The 22,185-nt window shown below is 41.2% G+C and overlaps 1 protein-coding gene and 1 long non-coding RNA gene across 2 annotated transcripts in view; one reads left to right on the top strand and one right to left on the bottom strand.

Annotated features, from left to right (window-relative positions):
- Window positions 1-1,611: 1,611 nt before the first annotated feature.
- Window positions 1,612-2,391, top strand: LOC138930891 (E3 ubiquitin-protein ligase SIAH1-like). Its single transcript, XM_070291278.1, has one exon. It carries the CDS (start codon window positions 1,612-1,614, stop codon window positions 2,389-2,391), a length of 780 nt encoding a protein of 259 aa, XP_070147379.1.
- Window positions 2,392-12,285: 9,894 nt separating this feature from the next.
- LOC138930617 (uncharacterized) overlaps window positions 12,286-22,185 on the bottom strand; it is a 103,314-nt gene continuing 93,414 nt past the window's right edge. Inside the window, exon 4 of the long non-coding RNA XR_011446252.1 lies at window positions 12,286-14,095. This is a non-coding gene — a long non-coding RNA (uncharacterized lncRNA). The remainder of the gene's footprint in view (window positions 14,096-22,185) is intronic.

Genomic DNA, 22,185 nt, shown 5'->3' with positions numbered 1-22,185 from the left:
ACTTTCCAATGGCATCCCACCTCGCTTGGACTCAAAGCCAAAATCCTTACGATGGACAGCAGGGCCCTACAGAATGGATCATGCCCTCACCCTTCAGCATCCCTGAGCCCCTTTCCTGTTGCTCTCCCCTTTCCTCAGCTCACTTTGGTGGGTCTCCGGTCGATTTGTCTAAAAAGCAGCAGACAGAGAGAACTTGTACTTTCTTTTTCCTCTTTTGGCCATGCCAAGCAGCATGCAGAGGTTCCCCACCAGGGATCGAACCCTGTGCCCCCTGCAGGGGAAGTGAGGAGTCTTAACCACTGGACTGCCAGGGAAGTCCCAAGAGCCTATACTTAAAAGTAGAGTCCACATGACTGTAGAAATAGCAGTTCATGAATACTGCATCATATTGAGCTCAGGGTGTTTTGACCCTTCACTAAGGCACTCTGGAATGAGTTCCCACACTCATTTCTTAAAAATCACTTAGTCAGCAAGTAGTTCTTGAGGGCCTATCATATTCCAGGCACTGCTGTATATGCATACATCAACGAAGAAAACATACAAACCTGTCTACCTCAGTACCTTCCATTCTGTAGGGAGCGACAGAGAGAGAACATGGTTAAGTTAATTGCGAAGCATGTTAGGAAGTGATAATGAAATGGAAAAATATAGAACAGCCAGGTGGGGCAAGAAGTGTGTGCATCTGTGTGTAAGTGCTGTGTGTGTGGGGAGTTGTACTGTTGCCCCATGCCACAACGTCCCACATGAGTTTGACATGTTTCTTGGGTTGAGTTTCAATAGAGTAGATCTACTTGCAGTATCCTGGCCTCTGACACGATTCCCACGTGAATGCGCTATTCCGATTCTTCCTGTACTTCCAGCATGACCTGTTCCCTGTATTTATTCTTACTCATCCACTGTTCGAACAGACTCATCTCCCTGCTCTCTGGGCCGTTGGTTGAAACTATGGCTGACATCTTATGAATTTGTTGGTGATCTTCTACCACAGCCACTTCTTCCCTTCAGTCTGGTCTTCGCTCTTGTCAACGCCTCAGGCCTGCCAGGAGCAGTCAGTGACACCCACGTGCATTCCCTCACCCCAAAAGTTTGACGAAACTGCCATAGTCAGAAATGAATGATTGACCTGCACGGAATTAGACATGCTGATGTAACTGGTGATTTTCTTAGCAATATGTCCAATTCTATGACCCAACACGCAAAATAGCTCTGGGCAAGGAATGCTGAGATTCTAACATGACCTATTCCTTTCAAAAGATTCCTGTTGGCCCCCTGGGGCCTCAGGCACGCGGGGCCGCGCTTCCCCGCGGTGGCCGCCAGAGTGTGAGGTATTTGGCGCCAGCGCGCGCGAGTTTGGGAGCGCACGCAGGCTGGAGAACGCGCCGAACGCACGCCGGCGTCGGGCTGTCGGGAGCCGCGACGACCGTTGGTGGGCGCCCTCTGACCGTTGGTGGGCGCCCTCGCTAAAGTCAGCGGCGAGCCACTGTCCCGTCGGTCCGACAGGAGGCAGAGGCAGTGGCGGTGGCGTGGCCCTCACTGGTGGGCCTTGGCGGCGGCGACGACGGACCGTGTGTGAACCAGAACTGAGGTCGAGGTGCGCTCTCCCCCACAGAAATGACTGACAACACTGTGTCCAACAGTGACTTGGCGAGTCTCTTTGAGTGTCCGGTGTGCTTTAACCATGTCTTGCCTCCAATTACACAGTGCCAGAGCGGCCACCTCGTTTGTAGTGAATGTCGCTCAAGGCTCACCCACTGTCCAACTTGCCGGGGCCCGCTGACAGCCGTTCGCAACTTGGCCATGGAGAGAGTGGCCGATTTAGTACTCTTCCCGTGTAGATACACCTCTTCTGGATGCGGAGCAACCATGCCCCCCACGGAAAAAGTAGACCACGAAGAACACTGTGAGTTTAGGCCCTGTCGTTGCCCTTGCCCTGGCGCTTCCTGTGGGTGGCAAGGCGCCATGGATGCCGTTGTACCACATGTGATGCAGCACTATAACAACTCCGTTATAACCCTAGAGGGAGAAGTTGTCGTTTTCCTTGCAGTCAACGTTAATCTGGCTGGTACCCTTGACTGGGTGATGGTACAGTCCTGTTTTGGGTCTCAGTTCTTACTAATTTTGGAGAAACTGGAAATCCATGCCGGTTACCGGAAATTCTTTGCCGCTGTCCAGCTGATAGGAACACGCGAGCAAGCTGAACATTTTACTTATCGACTTGAGCTAAATGGTACCAGGCGGCGATTGATGTGGGAAGCCACGCCTCTATCTATTCATGAGCGAATTGAAACAGCGTTTCTGAACTGTGACTGCCTAGTCTTCCACCCCAGAGTTGCGGAACTTTTCGCAGAAAATGGCGATTTAAGCATCAATGTAACTATTTCCATGACTTGAAATGGTGATGAAACATTTTCTGACGAGTGTTTAAAACCAATACATTCAGTTTCACAGAGAATAAGGCACCTGTCTTCCTACCAACCAGAAACTTTGGGTAGGTTGAAGCTAGAGACATTAAGCTACAGAAGATGAAAGGGTGTTAAATATAGGAAATAGTTGCATGTAATAACACTAATAGATTTAAAATAAGCCAACAGTAAACCACTAGAAAATATAGGTATATTTATACCCGAGATGGGCATCTTTGGAATTAAAATGGGAACCTTTGAAAACTAATTCTGAAGTTTTGTTTATGGTAGATTGAATGTACTGTTGAAAAATACTGGGTTCTTTTTTGTGTGCCTGATCTGGGGTGTGTGTGTGTGTGTGTGTGTGCACGCACACGCACATGCTTGGATTTCTTCTCCTATAACTGACAAGCCATATTGAGTGGTCTTGGACCACTGCATTTCCCCTCTGTGAGTCAATACATAGTGCTCTTGTGTGTATTTTTGAGTGTGTGTTTATGCATTTGCTAATTTTTAATTCTAGTTTTTAATTAAATAAATTTGACTTTCTTTTCTGTAAAAGAAACTAAAACGACTCTTATTTATTTGATGTCACCACAAAGAGTTTTTCAGGGATTTGGAAATGAGAGCATTTTGTTTTTGGTGTAGAGCAAAAAAAGCTATTCATGTAAGGGGTTTTCCTGAGAGCTCCACTGGTGAAGAATCTGGCTGCAATGCAGGAGAGCCTGGTTCGATTGCTGGGTGGGGAAAAAATCCGCTGGAGAGGGATAGGCTACCCACTCCAGTATTCTTGGGCTTCCCTTGTGGCTCAGCAGCTAAAGAACTGTCTGAAGTGTGGGAGATTTGGGTTCGATCCTGGGGTTGGGAAGAATCTCTGGAGAAGGGAAAGGCTACCCACTCCTGTACTCTGGCCTATGTGGTCGCACAGATTGGGAGAAGGGACAGACGACCCACTCCAGTATTCTTGGGCTTCCCTTGTGGCTCAGCTGGTAAAGAACTGGCTTGCAATGTGGGAGATCTGGGTTGGATATCTGGGTTGGGAAGATGCCTGGAGAAGGAATGGCTACCCACTCCAGTATTCTGGCCTGGACAAGTCCATGGAATGTATCGTCCATGGACTGTATCGTCCATGTGGTCGCAAAGTGTGGGAGAAGGGATTGGATACCCGCTTCTCTATTCTTGGGCTTCCTTTGTGGCTCAGCTGGTAAAGAATCAGGCTGCAAAGTGGGAGATCTCAGTTTGATCCCTGGTTGGGAAGATCCCCTGGAGAATGGAAAGGCTATGCACTCTAGTGCTGGGGTCCAGCCCCGGTGGATCCAGGGAATTCGAAGGGTGGACGGCGTCGGCGTGGAAAGACTTGTTTATTTATTAATGTAAGATTAGATTAAGAAACTATAGTGTAGTAAGAAGATTAAGTGGAGGAAGAGGGCTGAATAGCTTGGTTTATGCGGAAGGCCAATAAAATTCCAGACAAGGAATTTGCACCATCTACGTTGGGCCACCGGCGCCCACTTGAATATCTAAGGGTGCCTCGCCTTAAGCTCCCTTTCGTGCGGGTCTTAACAGCCAGGGCAAGTAAGTAGACCTGGCGAGCCTCCGCGCCCCAGGTGGAGATTCAGCCGGAAGTTAAAGTAAAGAGCAGAGAGAAGGAAAGGGAGAGAAGAAGAAAGAGAGAGAAAGACATGGGGGGAGCCAGAGTCCCAAGAAACCAGGCCAGAGACTAGTTCGAGAAACGGGTCCAAGAAGCTGGCCCCATCCTTTATTGTTCAGAAGGCCTTTTATACTTTTGATAAAACACGGAGATCAATGGGTAACAAAATTATGTAGCGTTCGCAACCCAGATTGTTTCCGTATATCATTTTGTATACAAAAGGTCTCAGGTGATTTACATTATCTTCTGGCCAAGAGGCTTGTTAACACTTTTTGGCTCTCTTCCTTAATGAATGTTAATTTTGTTTCCCCTGAAGTGTTTTTCTTTAATCTACATCTCCTTAAAGCATTAAAGTTACATCTCTATAGAACAAAGGTGCAGTGGGATATAACAAAGAAGGTACTTAACTCAAAGATCTAATGTTGCTAATACAAGGTCTACTACTTGTTTTTCTCTATACCAACTATATCTACAAATAAAGGATGTGAAAATTTGGTAGCAAGCATTGACTCAACAAATGAAACCTTTAATCAGTCCTATTCTAAAGATTTTGACTCCTCGGAAGCCCCTACATTCCTAGGATGTTTTAAGCTTCCTGTGCCTCCTGCGGTCAGGAGGCCTCAAACAATCACACAGAGGGTTTTTTGGATTGAAACACTCTTTCAAATGCAGAAGACTAAAGCCCTGAATTGACTTTTTCCAGAAAATGTCAGAAGAGTGGAAAAGCAGAGCACAAAAGCCGGCAGATTTTTGTTGGGGTACATGCTTAGGAATTTCCAGAGGGGTCCCTGAAGTCTGAGCACGCCTTGCGTATGTCAGCTTCCTTCCTCATGACCTTGTCACGGGCGGGATTCCTCACACTGGCTCCCGGCACTTTAGGACTCTGGCCTGCAGAATTCCACGGACTGTAGATCCCCTGGAGAAGGGAACGACTACCCACTCCAGCATTCTGGCCTGGAGAATCCATGGACTCTACAGTCCATGCGTTCACAAGAGTCAGACAGTCCTGAGCGACTTCCTTTCATTGCAGATTAGCTAAAATGCCATGGAAATTTTGTTTCAACACTCAGACTTGGAATTTGAGTTCATCAATAGACTAGATACATTTTCATGAGAATCTTGGTATTGTATGTCTCTTCCTTCTTCCTTAAACATTTCATTACATTTTTCACAAATATCTTTTAACAGGTTGTGACGAGATATTTCTCTTCCAGGACTGATTAAAAGACATTCATTTGGATTTATAACCAAATGTCTATGAGAAAAACAAGTCGGACTATGACTCCTAGAGTCAATGCAGGAATATTAATACACCTGAATTGTATACCTTGCTATCATGTCACCTTTCCAGTTACCTTGCTAAAAGTAAAACAGAAAGGTAAAAGCTAATAATCTGATCTGAAGCTACCAAGGGTTGAAACAGGCAGGTTATTGAAAGGTGCTGAGAGAACATGTGGCTGTCAGTGTTTTTAACTCTGAACAAGTTCAAAGTTGTTAGCGAGTTGTTAGTTGCTCTAAAATTAGTTCCTAAACTCTAGAATAAAGATTTGATAGACAACAAGGTCTTAATGTATAGCACAGTGAACTATATTTAATATCCTGTGACAAACCATAAAGGAATCACTTTGCTGTGCAGCAGAAATTAACACAACATTGTGAATCCACTAGACTCCAGTAATTTTTTTAAAAGAGTAAGATTTCTTAGTTTATTGCATCTACCTAAGGGAATGAGGATCTACTCTTGTCCATAATATAGATCATATTTACTTAATGGTCTTCTGGGCTAGCTCTACGCATTCCATTGTTAAGGATGTCAAACATTTAACAGCCTTGTCATGTTAATTATTGATTTTGCAAGCCTTATTTTTGGAACTAATGCTTTACTTGCTTTTGCCCTTTTAGGAGTTCTGTAGTATAGTCTCTAAAACATTAAATGAAGAAAATCGATAATTACATCACAAATAAAGAGGTGCATATTAAATTTTGATGTTTTTGAAACTATTGCTATATTAAAAATGAGTTGAACATTTAAACCATAAATTGTCTTAGGAATATACGTGTTCAACGATATCAACTGCATTTAACCAGTTAAAGCAATAATAGTGAATACATGAACAAAGCTAGAATACTGGACAAGCTATCTTTAATGCAAAAGTAGAGAAGAATCATCTATGATATTCAATAGGAAATCTAAAGAGTTAACGTCTAGGTGGAACGGAGAAGGCAATGGCACCTCACTCCAGTACTCTCACCTGGAAAATCCCATGGACGGAGGAGCCTGGTGGGCTCCAACACGACTTAGCGATTTCACTTTGACTTTTCACTTTCATGCATTGGAGAAGGACATGGCAACCCCCTCCAGTGTTCTTGCCTGGAGAATCCCAGGGACGGGGGAGCCTGGTGGGCTGCCGTCTATGGGGTCGCACAGAGTCGGACACGACTGAAGTGACTTAGCAGCAGCAGCACCAGCAACAGCAGCAGCAGCAGCAGCAGCAGCAGCAGCAGCAGCACGGGAGGAAAGCACTTCTATGAAAACAGTACCATTCCCACATCTTTCCGTGCTTACATAGTAAGCTTTTAACTAGAGGGTGAGCATATACTTCAGCTATGGAATATTAAATGTTTAAGAGGTGGAAAGCTAGGAGGAAAAATGAATGACCGAATCTCAGTGTGTATGAATGGTTAGTAGCTAGGTGCTACAGTCCTATAAATGACTGGTGGGGTTGCAGTTTCACTAATTTATTAAGAACCAGAGAAGGATGAATATTAGAGTTAGTCAAGATGGCGGGGGTGGGAATTAAAACACACTCCTGGGGAACTAAACAAATGCTATCACTGGACAACAGATGAACAGTGACAGATACAATTTACTATCTCCATACAAGTCAATGCACATTGGAAAAAATTAACCTGCTTGCAGACCCTGAGAGATTTGGAATTAGTGTTGGGTTGACAGAGAAATTCATCTGAGGTTTCTCCATTACATCTTAACAGAAAACCTGGAAGAACTTTTTGGCCACCCAATATACCCTGAGAGGGGGAACAAAACCCTTAAATGTCCAACCCAGAAAATTCAGTGAGATTGTCTGCTCAGTGCTGACTGTTGTCAAATGCTAAGCAAAATATGAGATGCATTTTGAAACAAGTGAAAAATTATTCAAAAGATATAATGACATACCACGTACATATTCCTAAGGCTTATGACCACAACACACCAAAAAGAATACATACATACGTATGATATTCATTTGGCCTTGTTTAGAGCAAACAAATGTCTTCAACTTTATTTTGGTGTCGTGAAACATAATTGAGGATACACTTAGCATTTCGCTATCCCTCTGTGTCATAAAATGGGAAAAGAAAATACACAGAACCACAGATGTTTAGCATAAATGGGTCTGGAAGAGACTATATAAATAGAAGGTAGTAGGGGATAGCGGCTGTGAGCATAGGCTTTTGAATCAGACACACCAAAGTCCCAATCCCACCTTATCGATAAAAATGCTATCCTTAGCTCGTGAGACTAACCCATTGTGTAGTCTACTAATTCCCAATAAGTGAAGGTTGGAAAAACATGTAGGCTTCCTGTCATAGATAACCATATAGCTTTTCTAGATCTCAATAGGGCCAACTGAGGTTCTATATTCTTTAATAAATGTTTATACTGAAACATAATAATATGCATTCTAAAAAGTATACAAATCCAAGCATACAGCTCAATGAATTTTCACAGCATGAAGAGATCTGTGTGGGAGTTTCCTGGTTGCCTAGTGGTTAGGACTCTGGGCTTTCAATGCCACGGCCAGAGTTCAATCCCTGGTCGGGGAACTGAAATCCCATGAGATGTGTGGTGTGTCAAACAAACAACCCCCACCCCTCCACCAAAAAAAAAAAAAAAAAAACAAAAAACCCTGTGTAACCATTCCCCAAGTCAAATAGAACATTCCCCTTCCCATTCATTATCCTCCTCCTACTCAAAATTAATCACTATTTGTTATCATAGATTAGGTTTGTGTTTTTGAACTTTATATAACTGTAATCAAAGAGTATGTAGTCTTTTGTGGCTGACAGCTTTCACTCAACATGGTGTTTGTGAGTTTCCTCCACATTGCTGCCTGTGGTTATTGTTTGTTCGATTTCACAGCTGTGAAGCATTGAATTAACTGAATATACTTTATGTATCCATTTTCCTGTTGATAAACATTTGCTTGCTGGTTCTCATATGATGCTGCTGTGAAATTTCTTGTACGTGCTACTGGTGAATCTATGTATGTATTTATGTTGGTATGGAATTTCTGGGTCATAAGTTAAGCATATATTCAGCTTTAATCAAGATAGAGAAGCAATTTTCCAAAGTGGCTGTACCAATTTTCACTTCCATCAGCAGTATATAAGAATTCCTGCTGTTCCAATTCCTAGCCAACACTTTTAGTTTTTGTAAATTTTAGTATAATTCTGGTAGGTGTCACCATTTGCATTGCAGGTGGGTTCATTACCACTTAAGCTATCAGGGATATTACTGAGAAAAAGGAAACCAATCTAAAAAGAATACATACTGTTTGATTCCAACTCTGTGACACTCTAGAAAAGGCAAAACTATGTAGATGGTAAAAAGATCAGTGGTTGCCAGGTGTTAGGGTGGAGGCAGGGATGAATCGGCAGAGCAGAGAAGTGTTTAGGGCAGTGAAACTATTCTGCTTGAACTATAATGGGGGATCCATGTTATTATGCACTTGTCAAAACCCATAAAACGTACTTCCCTATTGTAGTCTCCCTGGTATAGCTTCCCTGAATATAGCTTCCCTGGTGACTCAGATGGTAAAGAATCTGCCTGCAATGCACGAGACTCAAGTTCGATCCCTGAGTCAGGAAGATCCCCTGAGGAAGGGAATGGCCACCCACTCCAGTATTCTTGCCTGGAAAACCCAATGGACAGAGGAGCCTGGCGCGCTACAGTCCATGGGGTCACAAAGAGTTGGACACGATTGAGTGACTGACACTAGGAGGTGTACGGCACCAAGAGTGAGGCTAACATAAATAATGGTCTTTGGGTGATCATGACGTGTTGATGTAGGTCCCTCATTTGTAATAAATATACCACCCTGGTGGAGGATGTGATAGTAGGCAAGGCTATGCATGTGTGGGGTTAGTGTGTTTATGGGAACTCCCCATACTTTCTCCTCAATGTTGCTGTGAACCTAAAAGTGCTCTAAAAGACAGAGTCTATTTTAAAAAAGTACAGTAAAAGCTAATGGCTCCTCATTGGGGGATATACTAAGGAAGTGACCCCTGTGAGCTTTATCATAAGAATATGGAGAGGCCAAGACCTGCAGAAACTTTTAGAAGCCTGCAAGCATTTACTCATTCCCATCAACTTTTCAATTAAAATTATGTTTTCATTGTCTTCATTATCTAGGAATAGGAGGAAAATTAGGACTGTATTTCAGGGCTTCTCTTTCCTCCTGTGTCGGGTAGGGCTGGTGTTTATGTAAGTATTAATAGTCACCTACCTGGTAGAATAAGAGAGATGCTTAAAGGCTACATTTGACCCAAATCTCACCTGCTATTCTGTCATGGAATCACCTTCTTCCTCTCGTGGATTGGAATGTATCCTGCCTGCTTCTCATTTTTAGCACGTCTAGTATGTAGCCCATCACCAAATGACACATGGAAGGTATTCAATAAGTGCTTGTTGAATAAATTAGTTATTGATTCTGTTTTTTAAAATAGGATAAACATCCCTGCCCCCACCCCCACCGCCCGTTTTTACTTCTCGAACTTGTCAAAGTCAAATTGTTAAAGCCCAACTATCTCACAACTTTCTTTGAAACTGCTCTGTTTATCTTGCTTCTTACAAGGGCAAATAACATGACTTTGAAACAAATAGATTCTGTCCAAAGGAGTTGATAGTCCAGTTGATTCTGAATTCACTGATGTTGCAGTTAGGAGTGCTCATTCTCAAATAGGCTGAGTTCCATATTTGGGGTACAAAACACGCATGAAATACAAATATTCATACAAATTATTTACTGCTTCTCCTGGTAGAAAGGTCAGATGGCACTCTAGGGTTTTTAGATATAATGAAAAGCAAATTAGAAGCGATTTCTGTAGGTTCAGCTTTATTATCCTTTCCCTTTCTGTTATGCTCCTCTTAAGGCATTACTGCCTCTTCCTGCACCTTCCTGCTTTTCCATGCAAAGCGACAGTGGCACACATCTTCTGTCACTGCCTTACCGCCGGGTCTGGCCCCAAATCACTATAATGCCGTCGCAGACGGATACCTATTTCATTCCCAGCTTTCGGATTGGTGAGCCTCTGATTTTGTACTGATATATAACTAACCGTTTTGGAGTTAAAATAGTTTAGGATTCTGCAAAGTACTCTAGGAAATGACAGGTAGAAAGAGTAAGTGAGGTAAATCATAAAAAGATCACACGTTTGTATGAAAACCATCTGTGATGAGGCTGTGGCAGGCCTCTTTTGGCTGCTCAATGACTGCTTTCTCCTGTGCGTCTTCACATCGTCTTCCCTTTGCGTGTCTCTGTCTCTGAGCAAATTTCCCTCTTCAGTAAGGACACTGATCATACTGGATTAGGGCCCACGCTAATGTGACCTCATCTTAACTAATTCCGATTATAATTACCCTACTTCCAAATAAGATCATGTTCTGAGGTCTTGAGGCTGAAGCCTTTAACACATGAATTTTGGGGGAGGGAGACCTAATTCAACCCATAACAGCAACTTCTGAGTAATTTTCTTTAATGTTCTTGGGCATAGTCTCTCCCTGCTCTGCTTTCTCATTGTAGTATATAAAGGAAAGCTGAATCAACATGTTAGACTATTCTATTATTAAAGAACTTTAAAACGAACATATACGTGAGTTCCTTCACTTGTGAGGATATCTAGCTATCTACAAATACCTGTATCTTAATTGACTTTGTTATTGTTGTTCTTTTCTACTCTTGAGAATATTTCATGTGTTGGAGGAGGAGTACATGAAGTATGACTATCGACTAGGTGTTATTTTAGTGAATTTTGAAGATCCAGTACTTGAGGATATGTCAAATAAATAAAAATACTTTTCAAGAGAAATGCAGGAGACTGTAAAAACGAAAACATGTTTATGAATTTGGGAATAGGTAAACTTCAGAGGAATATGAAGGAAGTTCCAGACACAGAACGAGATCAAGTCTTAGTCATGATTTTGTATTTCAACTAAAGTAAATCAAAACACAGTAGTTCCAATCATTTTGGCCACCTTCAGTATAAGTTTGGATGCAGGTGAATTGTTCCAAATATTGACCTTTAAAAGGGTTAAAATAATTGCTTTTTTAAAGCTGATAAAGAATTCCATTGACTGAAATCAAAAGGGTTACGTTGAATATCTGTTCTGTTTTCCATCAGATCGTCCAGACCAAAATAAGGAAACAGTTTGCTTTCTTGATTTGGGAGAATAAAGGTGAATTGATGCAATGGTCTTCTGAAGTATAGATTTTTAAAATCTTGCCCATCAGTGTAAGGGGTGCATTTATGTGTTTGGTATTGTGAGAATTGTCACATGTATGTTGAACTTCACTTTTAAATATCTGCACTACTTTGTAAAATTGCACTTTTGTCTCAAATGTAAAGCACTGTGCTCCAGAGGAATGAGTTTTGGAACAAGAGAGAGAAAAATTTAGACTCTAGTTCCAGCTCTGCCCTGTGGCTTTGGGAAAGTCACACAGAGCTCTTGCTCTGCCTCAGAATACTAAAGGGTTCAATCAAATTCTAGGTGAAGTGAAGTGAAGTAAAAGTCGCTCAGTCATGTCCTACTCTTTGTGACCCCATAGACTCTATAGTCCATGGAATTCCCCAGGCCAGAATACTGGAGTGGGTAGCGTTTCCCTTCTCCAGGGGATCTTCCCAACCCAGGGATCGAACCCAGGTCTCCTGCATTGCAGGCGAGTTGAGCCACAAGGGAAGCCCAGCAATACTGGAGTGGGTAGCCTAATGCTAGGTGAGGTCTCCTTCAAATCAGAGGGTCTATAATTTTGTCACATATAATTACTGTTGCTCTAGTACAATATTTTCTCTCAAATGCAAAGTATATCAACAAAAAGCAGAAATTGTTGCTTTGCTGCATGCAGAGTGTGGAAATAGGGACGATCCACTTGCAGAATCTCTTCCATCAGCTTTTCAGTCTTATAATTCTCATATCGTACTTTGGAAAGTGGCCGCACATAAAATGTTACATGCTTTTAAATATTTTGTCTTTATTTCAAAAGATGAAACTTTCTTTGTTATGTCAACATTACTACAATATAGCTGACACCATGTAATTTTATTTTACATAAACCTTGACAAGAATTACCTTGGTGTTTTTGTCTTGGTTAAGAACCAGGTAAATTTATACTGGATCTATACCAACTGCTCTTTTTGTTTTAGAAGTTTACATGGGCCCTATATAATTGATTTTCCCACCTACCTAATTACCTTTGATGATATTATAAATCTTTTAAATAATTAAGTGGGCTATGACTAATTTTAATACTGATAACAATATTTTAACTTGATCCTGCAATTTTAATATTGCTGTTGTAATACTTGGAATGTAAATGCACTTAACTCACATTCTAAATGTTTCATTTTGTGACACTTATATTGAATAATAATGTGTTCAGTATGATGCAACATTTATAAATATAGCTCTTTAATGAAGATAGGGCCATACATTGATTAGTTTATGAACAGAGTTTAATTCTTGAGATGCAATATTTAAAACTAATATTAAATTTTTATATTTTAATTCATGGGGAAATCCATTCTATTACCATAGATCTTACTTTATCTTAATCTGATAACTAGAATTAAACATTTTCATTTTGTTTTCTTTGTTGTCCAATATGATAAGCAATGAGCTCTTTGAAATGGAATTTTGTTTTCATTTCTTAACGCTCTTATATTCTCTGTTTTGGAGTCACTCAAATATTTTGTCACATTTAAAAGTAATCCTTTAATTGGACAGGTTTAGTTTATTACAACATTTTCTGCATTCAAATTACTTGAAACTATATGAACTCAATCCATTTTTATGTAATTTGTAAAGTAAATGAAATCTACGCAAGGTTCTCCATCAGAGCAGAAAATAATGACCAAAAAGATCATATTTCGTATTTTGACACACATTCCTTATGTCTTCCTGCCTCTCCCTTTTGTAAAGCATCAATATCATGTGTGTAGTTTTTTTTTTCTTTTAGAAACATGTTGCCACTTCAAAATTTTTTTACCTAATTTCTAGTATGTCTAAGGTCTTTAATTCATAGGACCAAGGTTTAAGATGTTTTGAGAAAACAGAAGAGTCACAATCTGTGTTTTACCTGGTTTTCTCATCAATAAAATGATGATAATTATCCTTTTCTTGTGTACCTCTTCGAGGTTTTGTGAGGTTACAGTGATATACACAAGGGCCTTGAACATATATAGTTAAAATGCTGTGCAAGTATACAGGGTGATCTTGTCATTACTGTCATTGATATTACTGTTCAGTTACTAAGACACCTGATATGGGAAAGGAGAGTAGCATTACTAATTGTGTCTAGTTTTACTCCTGTGTCATAGTGAAATATTTCAACATATTATAATATCTAAAGATTCTGAGCTTCCTATATAATATCATATTACTTATAAGTAGTGTGAAGTAAACTAAAAGAGGGCAAATCATAATAAGGATAGGCTTAGAGGAAAACCAAGCCAAGACTTTGGTGGAGAAAAAGGAGAAATTAATTAAGAACAAAATGGGAAAACAATTCAATTATGAGGTTGGTCCTTTCAGAAGAAGCAGACGATTCATTGCAGTATCCACAGGCAGATGGTTCTGAGGAAGTCCAACTAAGGAAGGGGTCACAGCAACAAGCATCTAGGCCATAAGTTGTATCTTAAGAAGTCTTTCTCTTTACCACACTTTAACAGAGATTCAAGGATTGCCTCCTCCAGGAAGTCTTCCCTGATCATCATCCAGAGTGTGTTTGAGCCATTCCTCTGTGCTTCTATACCTTGTGCTGACCTATAACATATATTAGAACTATTCAGCCATTCATTCAACAGATACTTATTAAGCACCAGCTGTATGCCAGGCATTGTATTAGGAACGGAGGATTCAATAGTGAACAAAACAAAATCGCAACAGTCATAGTGCTGATATTCTAATGAGGGAAAAGAATTTCCCAGGTGGCGCTAGTGGTAGAGAATCCACCTACCACTGCATGTGACATAAGAGATGTGGGTTTGACCCCTGGGTTGCGAAGATCCCCTGGAGGAGGGCATGGCCACTCACTCTAGTATTCTTGCCTGGGAAATCCCAAGGACAGAGGAGCCTGGGGAGCTATGGTCCATAGAGTCACAAAGAGTTGGACACAACTAAAGTGACTTAGCAATAAAAATAAACAAGTAAATACAAAGTATGTCATGGTTATTAGCAAGAATAACGTAGGATAATGGGACGGTGTGGGGGAAAATGTTTTTTTTTTTTTGAAAAGGCAAAGGAGTAACTTTATTCTTTTTTCCTTTTTAAAAATTGAAGTCTAGTTAATTTACAATGTTATGTTAGATTCACGTGTACAGCAAAGTGATTCAGTTATATGTACATAAATATTCTTTTTCAGATGCTTTTTAATTCTAGGTTATTACAAGATGCTGAGTATAATTTCCTTTGCTATATAGCAGATCCTTGCTGTTTATTTTATATATAATAGAAAGTGAAAGTGAAGTCGCTCAGTCGTGTCCGACTCTTTGCGACCCCATGGATTGTAGCCTACGGGCTTCTCCGTCCATGGGATTTTCCAGGCAAGAGTACTGGAGTGGGTTGCCATTTCCTTCTCCAGGGGATCTTCCCCACCCAGGGATCAAGACCGGGTCTCCCGCATTGTAGGCAGATGCTTTTACCGTCTGAGCCACCCAGGAAGTCGCAAGCATGGAGAGTAGGTGCTGAACGGAAGGATTATAGATGGAGGTGAAAAGATCCACAAATGAAGTTGGTGTAGGGTTTGCCGAGTCTAAGGTGTCTGCGGGCAGGTAGCAAGAAAGGGGTGAATTGATCTGAGAAGGAAAGTTGGAAGCACCCAGGTTTTTATGTGAGATTCTTCCACTTCATGGCCACTCAGGGTCACAGCAAACTCAATGCCGCCAGGTTCCTACAGACCACACCCTCGAGCATGGGAGCCTCGGAGGAGTCCTCCCTACCGCAAAAGCCTCTGGGTAGAGGAGGGTCGGAAATACAGGAGAGCACCGGAGCTTGGTCGCAGCACTTACGACCCTTTTGGGTACATGCGGAGACAGGCTTTCCTGAGTGTGTATATATTAATCCCAAACTCCTAATTTGTCTCCCTCCCCTTCTTCTCCCCCAACCCCTCCACTATCAGCATTTGGTAATCGTAAGTGTATTTTCTATGTCAGTGAATCTGTTTCTGTTTTGTAAATAAGTTCATTTACACTATAAAATGCTACTTTTATATATTGTACTTTTATGTAATCTTTTTAAAGTTCAATTTATGGTCGTTAAAAAATCTTCTAACTTATTAATTTTATGTTTGCATACACATTCCCTCACACGGGTGTATGTAGCATACCTAGGTAACTATTCTCTTATTGTTGGGCATTTGGCTTTTCTCTATCATAAACAATATTGAGAAGAACATTAAAAGTTATATTTTGGAGCACACTCTTTATTATTTCCATAGGATAAGTCTCTAGAAGTGGCAGGGTTATTACGTGGTTGTTGCCACACCAAGTAAGTCTGAGTCATCTCCAATTCTTTGGACACTGGCAGTGGTGTTGATAGCCGTCCTCTGTATGAGTTAGTGCCAGAGCTTGGCTACTCCCCTCCCCCACCCCGATCTTGGACCCACCTATCCCCCTTTATCTCCCCACCCCGCCCCCTGCCCCCCGCCCCCGCCCCCCACCAATGGATCCACAAATAGACGGATCAGCAAACTCAATGGTGGAAGCCACAAAGGTTATGAGGTTATGATACCACCAGATGATAGTCCCTAAAACTTATGGAGACTTTGTAGAACACTAAAGGTAATTTTGTTTCAGATCCTAAAATTTCCACTGCAGGCATGGATGTGTCAACTTTCAAGCTGACTGTAAAAGTCTCCAGCTCCATCTTTAGCTTTCTGCAGAACAAAATGAGATTTTGAAACTGCTCCTTGACCTTCACCTTCCAGAATGTGTGACTTCCCTTTCACTTCATTTTTACCACACCTCAACCTTCCTTAGCCCTAGTCTCCTGGCTGACTTCCTAGCTCTGGTTCATAAGTGGTACCTTAACTAGGATTTTTTTTTTTAATCTATAGTTAAGGCAATGGCACCCCACTCTAGTACTCTTCATGGATGGAGGAGCCTGGTAGGCTGCAGTCCATGGGGTCGCTAAGAGTTGGACGTGACTGAGCGACTCCCCTTTCACTTTTCACTTTCACGCATTGGAGAAGGAAATGGCAACCCACTCCAGTGTTCTTGCCTGGAGAATCCCAGGGACGGGAGAGCCTGGTGGGCTGCCATCTATGGAGTCGCACAGAGTCGAACACGACTGAAGCGACTTAGCAGCAGCAGCAGCAACAAATGATTAACCGAGGTACTTTCCAAGTATCAATGAATAGGATAGTACAGCATTCCTCTTTCTTCTCTTTACTCACTACCACCTCCTCCTTATTGATCAAAATGTGCAGAATTGCTGATTCAGAACATTTCAATACACTTGTATGTGTTTGCTCCCAAAGCTCCAAGAAATGACTGGGAAATGGTGTACAGATTAAAGAATATAATAATTAGTTTAGCTATTTACTGGTGGTTTTTTAAAGAACAAACAACATAATATTTAAGGAGGTCAAGCTAATGATTAAAATGGTTTGAGGGCAAAGTTTGTGTTTCATTTGTCCCTGACTGCTTTCTTTTGAATCACAAATGATTACAAATTACCTTTAAATAAACTATTCTATGTTTCAAACAGAGTTTGAGGAACTGTAACTTAGACTTTTGGGGAACTAGCAGTAACGAGCAGTCTAATTAGTTTGCATACCAGTCAACTGACATGAAAGAAAATGACTGGTCACGTGAAAATATGTAATTATTAATTGGATTTTAAACATAGAGACCTTGGGAGTTCCCTGTTGGTCCAGTGGTTAGGACTTCACACTTTCACTGCTGAGGGCCTGAGTTCAATCCCTAGATGGGGAAGTGAGATCCTCAAGCTGTGCAGTGCGGCCAAAAAAAAAAAAATATATATATATATATATATATATATATATATATATATATATACTTCATTGCACAGACTAGTTCATTTTCATCAACTCCACCTTAAGAACTAGAGTTTATGAAGTTATACCAAAAATGCAAGATCTTCCAGGCACAGGAACTTCAGAACTCTGGAAGATATATGTCTACCTTAGAAAAACAGTCACTTTTTAAAATATAAATTTCAGTAGGAGATGCTACCATTTTCTTTTTCTGCTTTGAATTAAATACACAAAGCTACCCATTTCAACTGGTCTTCTCAAGGTGATAATAGGCAAATGGGAAGCCCCACAGCCACTCATGCATGTGGCTTTCCTCCTGTTTGTGCATCTTCTCCCATCATTACTGCTTTCATCACATGACACGCTTCAAACGAGGCCATGCTGTGCACTACAAGTTCACATTTCCACTTTCAACCTCCCAGACTGAGAACAAAAGTGACTAGTTCATGAGTTCTCTTGTGTGCATCTTTCATTATTTTCCTACTTTCATGGATCTACAAAGGAAATAAACAACTTTAGTAAGGATTTGAGATTTACCTAACCTGGAGAACAATATACTACACAGCATGAGCAAACCCAGTAGGTATGACAGATCTTTCTAGAGATGATAAGTGGTGTTTTCCCACCTATAAATCATAGGTCACACTATTCAATCTCCTCTGTTCCTAGAATGATGGATTTCATAGGGTGTTGTCCATCATATAATCTATCTACCATTATTTCTTTCACTTTTACCTGAAAATGGAGCTGGCAAGACCATCTAGATTTGGTATTGAGAAAAGTGGACATGGAAAATACACTGAGAAAATCATGTTGCTGCATTCATATTAGCTGGGAAGCATTTTAGAATCGCCTTAAGTGATTGTTTCATATTCACGCCAATCTTGATCAGATGTGACAGATTTCCACTGAAGCCAAGACAGATCAAACTGGGGTTGACCAAAGATCAAGAGACAAGAATGATTCACGAGGAGATAACAGAGATCCAAACAGCAAGCCAAAGAAGGTAGTGCAGAGAGATGGACAGGTGATGTCAGGAAGAACCAGTGGGTGATAATAGATAAAAGCCTGGAAAGCATGGGAAGTATGACATTAGGAATGCATGAATTAGGAATTACATTCTGCTATTAGTACTAGAAACTTAAAAAATATTGGTTTTCATGAGCTTTATTCCTTTTATGCAATTAAAAATCTGGAGATTTTTATAGCAGGACTTGTATGGCGGCTTCCAATGATATTAGAGAACCAGTCTCCATTATTCTCTTCATTTGTCATCCCGAGGGTGTGGTTAGATAATGGCTGCTGCAACTCCATCCATTATATCTGCTTTAATATAGAAATAAAAGACTAAAGTAGGGGAGGACATATCAGATTCTTTAAAGGAGACTTCCAAGGAGTTCTGACTACTTCTGCTTTATATGTCTGCTTATAGCAATCCCATCTTTAAAGAATACCATGATACATTTTTATCTTAACACATTGACATCCTTGAGTGTATAGGAATTCCATTTGTAGGTATGAAGGAAATAATAGACACTGAGAAGCAATGAGCAATCTCCACAACAGTCTAAGGAAATGTTCAGCGGGTGACCTTGCCTTCAGTGACTCATTTCAACACATGACTTTGTGGTAACCACAGAGGGGATGAGATAGGATAGAGATGGCATTGCTACTGGGGAACAGAAAATAAGAACCCCGCCACAGACACAGGTTCAAAGAGTAAGATACTTCTCCATGAAAAAAGCTAGAGGAGTGTTTTCTCATCTTGACTGCAAATTAGAATTATTAGACACATTGGAGCTTTTAATAAGTATGATCAACCAAACCTAAGCCAAATGAGGTAAGAATGGGGCTAAGTACTTTTTCATATCTTATCCAGTAATTCTAGTGTTCAACCAGAGTTGAGAATCATGTTCTTAGAAGGATATAGCTGGAACTCAAACCCAGGAGTACTGAATGCTAGACAAAGATGAAACACACTGAGTTAATTCATCTCATACAAAAATTCATGGAACTATACAGCAAAACAAACTTGATTCTTAATTTTGAGAACCTGAGCCTTAGTCTACTTAGCTTTACCCTTTAATGTCTGAGGTAAAGTGTAAAGGCGTTAGTCACTCGATTGTATCCAACTCTTTGCAACCCCATGAACTGTAGCCTCCAGGCTTCTTTGCTTCATGGAATTCTCTAGGCAAGAATACTGGAGTAGGTTGCCATTTCCTTCTCCAGGGGATCTTTCCTACCCAAAGGATCGAACCCGGTCTGCTTGCATTGCACGCAGATTCTTTACTGTCTGAGCCACTAGGGAAGCCTACTATTTATGCCTTATGTAGCATATATAAGCTAAACTGACTAATTGTTATATTGTTTAATCTGTACACCATTCCCCAGTCATTTTTTTGGAGCTTTGGAGGCAAACAAATACTCACTGTCTTGAGATGTTCTGAATCAACAATTCTGCACAACTTTGAGATGAGGCTAATATAATTAGGGGTTATACATCCCAGCAGTGAAGTTTAGAGGACTCACAGCCAGGGAGCCAATCACACAATTTGAAAAAAAAATCAACCTCCCAGAATCTTTGGAATATATGCTACATAAGGGATAAACAACTTGGCTTATTAGTATATCTCAGTGACTGGAACAGAGCCTGACAGAGCCAGTAGGCAGCAAGTATTTTTTGAATTAATAAACTAGTGTTTAGGGAGATGATTCTACATATTCAGAATGGTGATTTAACTTTTTTGTTTGTATCAATTCAGTTCAGTTCAGTTCAGTTCAGTCACTCAGTCGTGTCTGACTCTGCAACTCCATGGACTGCAGCACACCAGGCCTCCCACTTCATCACCAACTCCCGAAGCTTAATCAAACTCATGTCCATCAAGTTGGTGATGCCATCTAACCATCTCATCCTCTGTCATCCCCTCCTCCTCCTGCCTTTAATCTTTCCCAGCATCAGGGTCTTTTCCAATGAGTCAGTTCTTCACATCAGGTGGCCAAAGTATTGGAGTTTCAGCTTCAGCATCAGTCCCTCCAATGACTATTCTGCAATAATTTCCTTTAGGATTGACTGGTTTGATCTCCTTGCTGTCCAAGGGGCTCTCAAGAGTCTTCTCCAACACCACAGTTCAAAAGCATCAGTTCTTTGGAGCTCAGCTTTTATTATGGTCCAAATCTCACATCCATACATGACTACTGGAAAAACCAAAGCTTTGACTAGATGGATCTTTGTCAGCAAAGTAATGTCTCTGCTTTTTAATATGCTGTCTAGGTTTGTCATAACTTCTCTTCCAAGGAGCAAGCGTTTTTTAATGTCATGGCTGCAGTCACCATCTGCAGTGATTTTGGAGCCCCCCAAAATAAAGTCTGTCACTGTTTCCATTGCTTCCCCATCTATTTGCCATGAAGTGATGCCATGGGACCAGATGCCATGATCTTAGTTTTTGAATGTTTAGTTTTAAGCCAGGTTTTTCACTTCCCTCTTTCACTTTCATCAGGAGGCCCCTCAGTTCCTCTTCACTTTCTGCCATAAGGGTGGTGTCATCCGCATATCTGAAGTAACTGATATTTTTTTGTATGCTGCTGCTGCTACTACTAAGTCGCTTCAGTCGTGTCTGACTCTGTGCGACCCCATAGACAGCAGCCTACCAGGCTTCCCTGTCCTTGGGATTCTCCTGGCAAGAACACTAGAAGAGTATAAATATGATGAAAGAAAGTGAAAGTGTTAGTCACTCAGTTGTGTCTAATTCTTTGTGACCCCATGGACAGTAGCCCACCAGGCTCCTCTGTCCATGGGATTCTCCAGGCAAGAATACTAGAGTGGGTAGCCATTCCCTTCTGCAAGGGATCTTCTCATCCCAGGGATGAAACCCAAGTCTCCTGCATTGCAGGCAGATTCTTAACTTTCTGAGCCACTAGGGATGGAGTGAAAGTGAAAGTTGCTCAGTCGTGTCCAACTCTTTGTGATTCCATGGATTATACAGTCCATGGAATTCTCTAGACCAGAATACTGAAGTGGGTACCCTTTCCCTCCTCCAGGGGAATCTTTCCAACCCAGGGATCAAATCCAGGTCTCCCACATTGCAGGTGGGTTCTTTACTAGCTGAACCACAAGGGAAGCCCAAGAATACTGGAGTGGGTAGCCTATCCGTTCTCTAGCGGATCTTCCTGACCCAGGAATCGAACCAGGGTCTCCTGCATTGCAGGCGAATTCTTTACCAACTTAGCTATCCAGGAAGCCCCCACCACTAGGGATAATTTCCCTCATATAATGAGAAAGAAAGAGAGAAATAATAGGAGCAAGTCAAGATTTAACATATAGAGTTATAGAAATCAGACAAGTGGGTGCCTGCTGCTAGCGGACGGATTGCACATAAGGAAATTTGGGAATTAATGTCTCATGTCTTAATTGTGGCTGTGAGTCCATTTTTGACACTCACCAAACTATAAACTTAAAATGGGCACATTTTATTGTATGTAAAGCTTATCTTGGGGCTTCCCTGGTAGCTCAGTGGTAAAGAATCCACCTGCTAACGCAGGTGACGCAGGTTTGATCCCTAGGTCAGGAAGATTCCCCTGGAGAAGGAAATGGCAAAAAGCTCTAATATTATTGCCTGGGAAATCCCACAGACAGAGGAGCCTGGTGGGCTACAGTCCAGGGGGTCACAAAGAGTTGGACAAGACTGAATGACTAAACAAAGTATGCTCTATATTAGTCCTCAAATGCTGCATAACAAATTACCCCAAATCGAGCAGCTTAAAACAACACTCATTTATTAGTTCACAGTTTTGTAGGTCATAAATCTGGACACTACACTGAGTAAGTTCTCTGCACAGATTCTCCTCAAGCTAAAATCAA

This window comes from Ovis canadensis, chromosome X, assembly GCF_042477335.2.
Source record: "Ovis canadensis isolate MfBH-ARS-UI-01 breed Bighorn chromosome X, ARS-UI_OviCan_v2, whole genome shotgun sequence".
Taxonomy (NCBI): Eukaryota; Metazoa; Chordata; class Mammalia; order Artiodactyla; family Bovidae; genus Ovis; species Ovis canadensis.
Note: the sequence above shows the minus strand (reverse complement) of the source record. Positions and strands in the feature narration are given on the sequence as shown.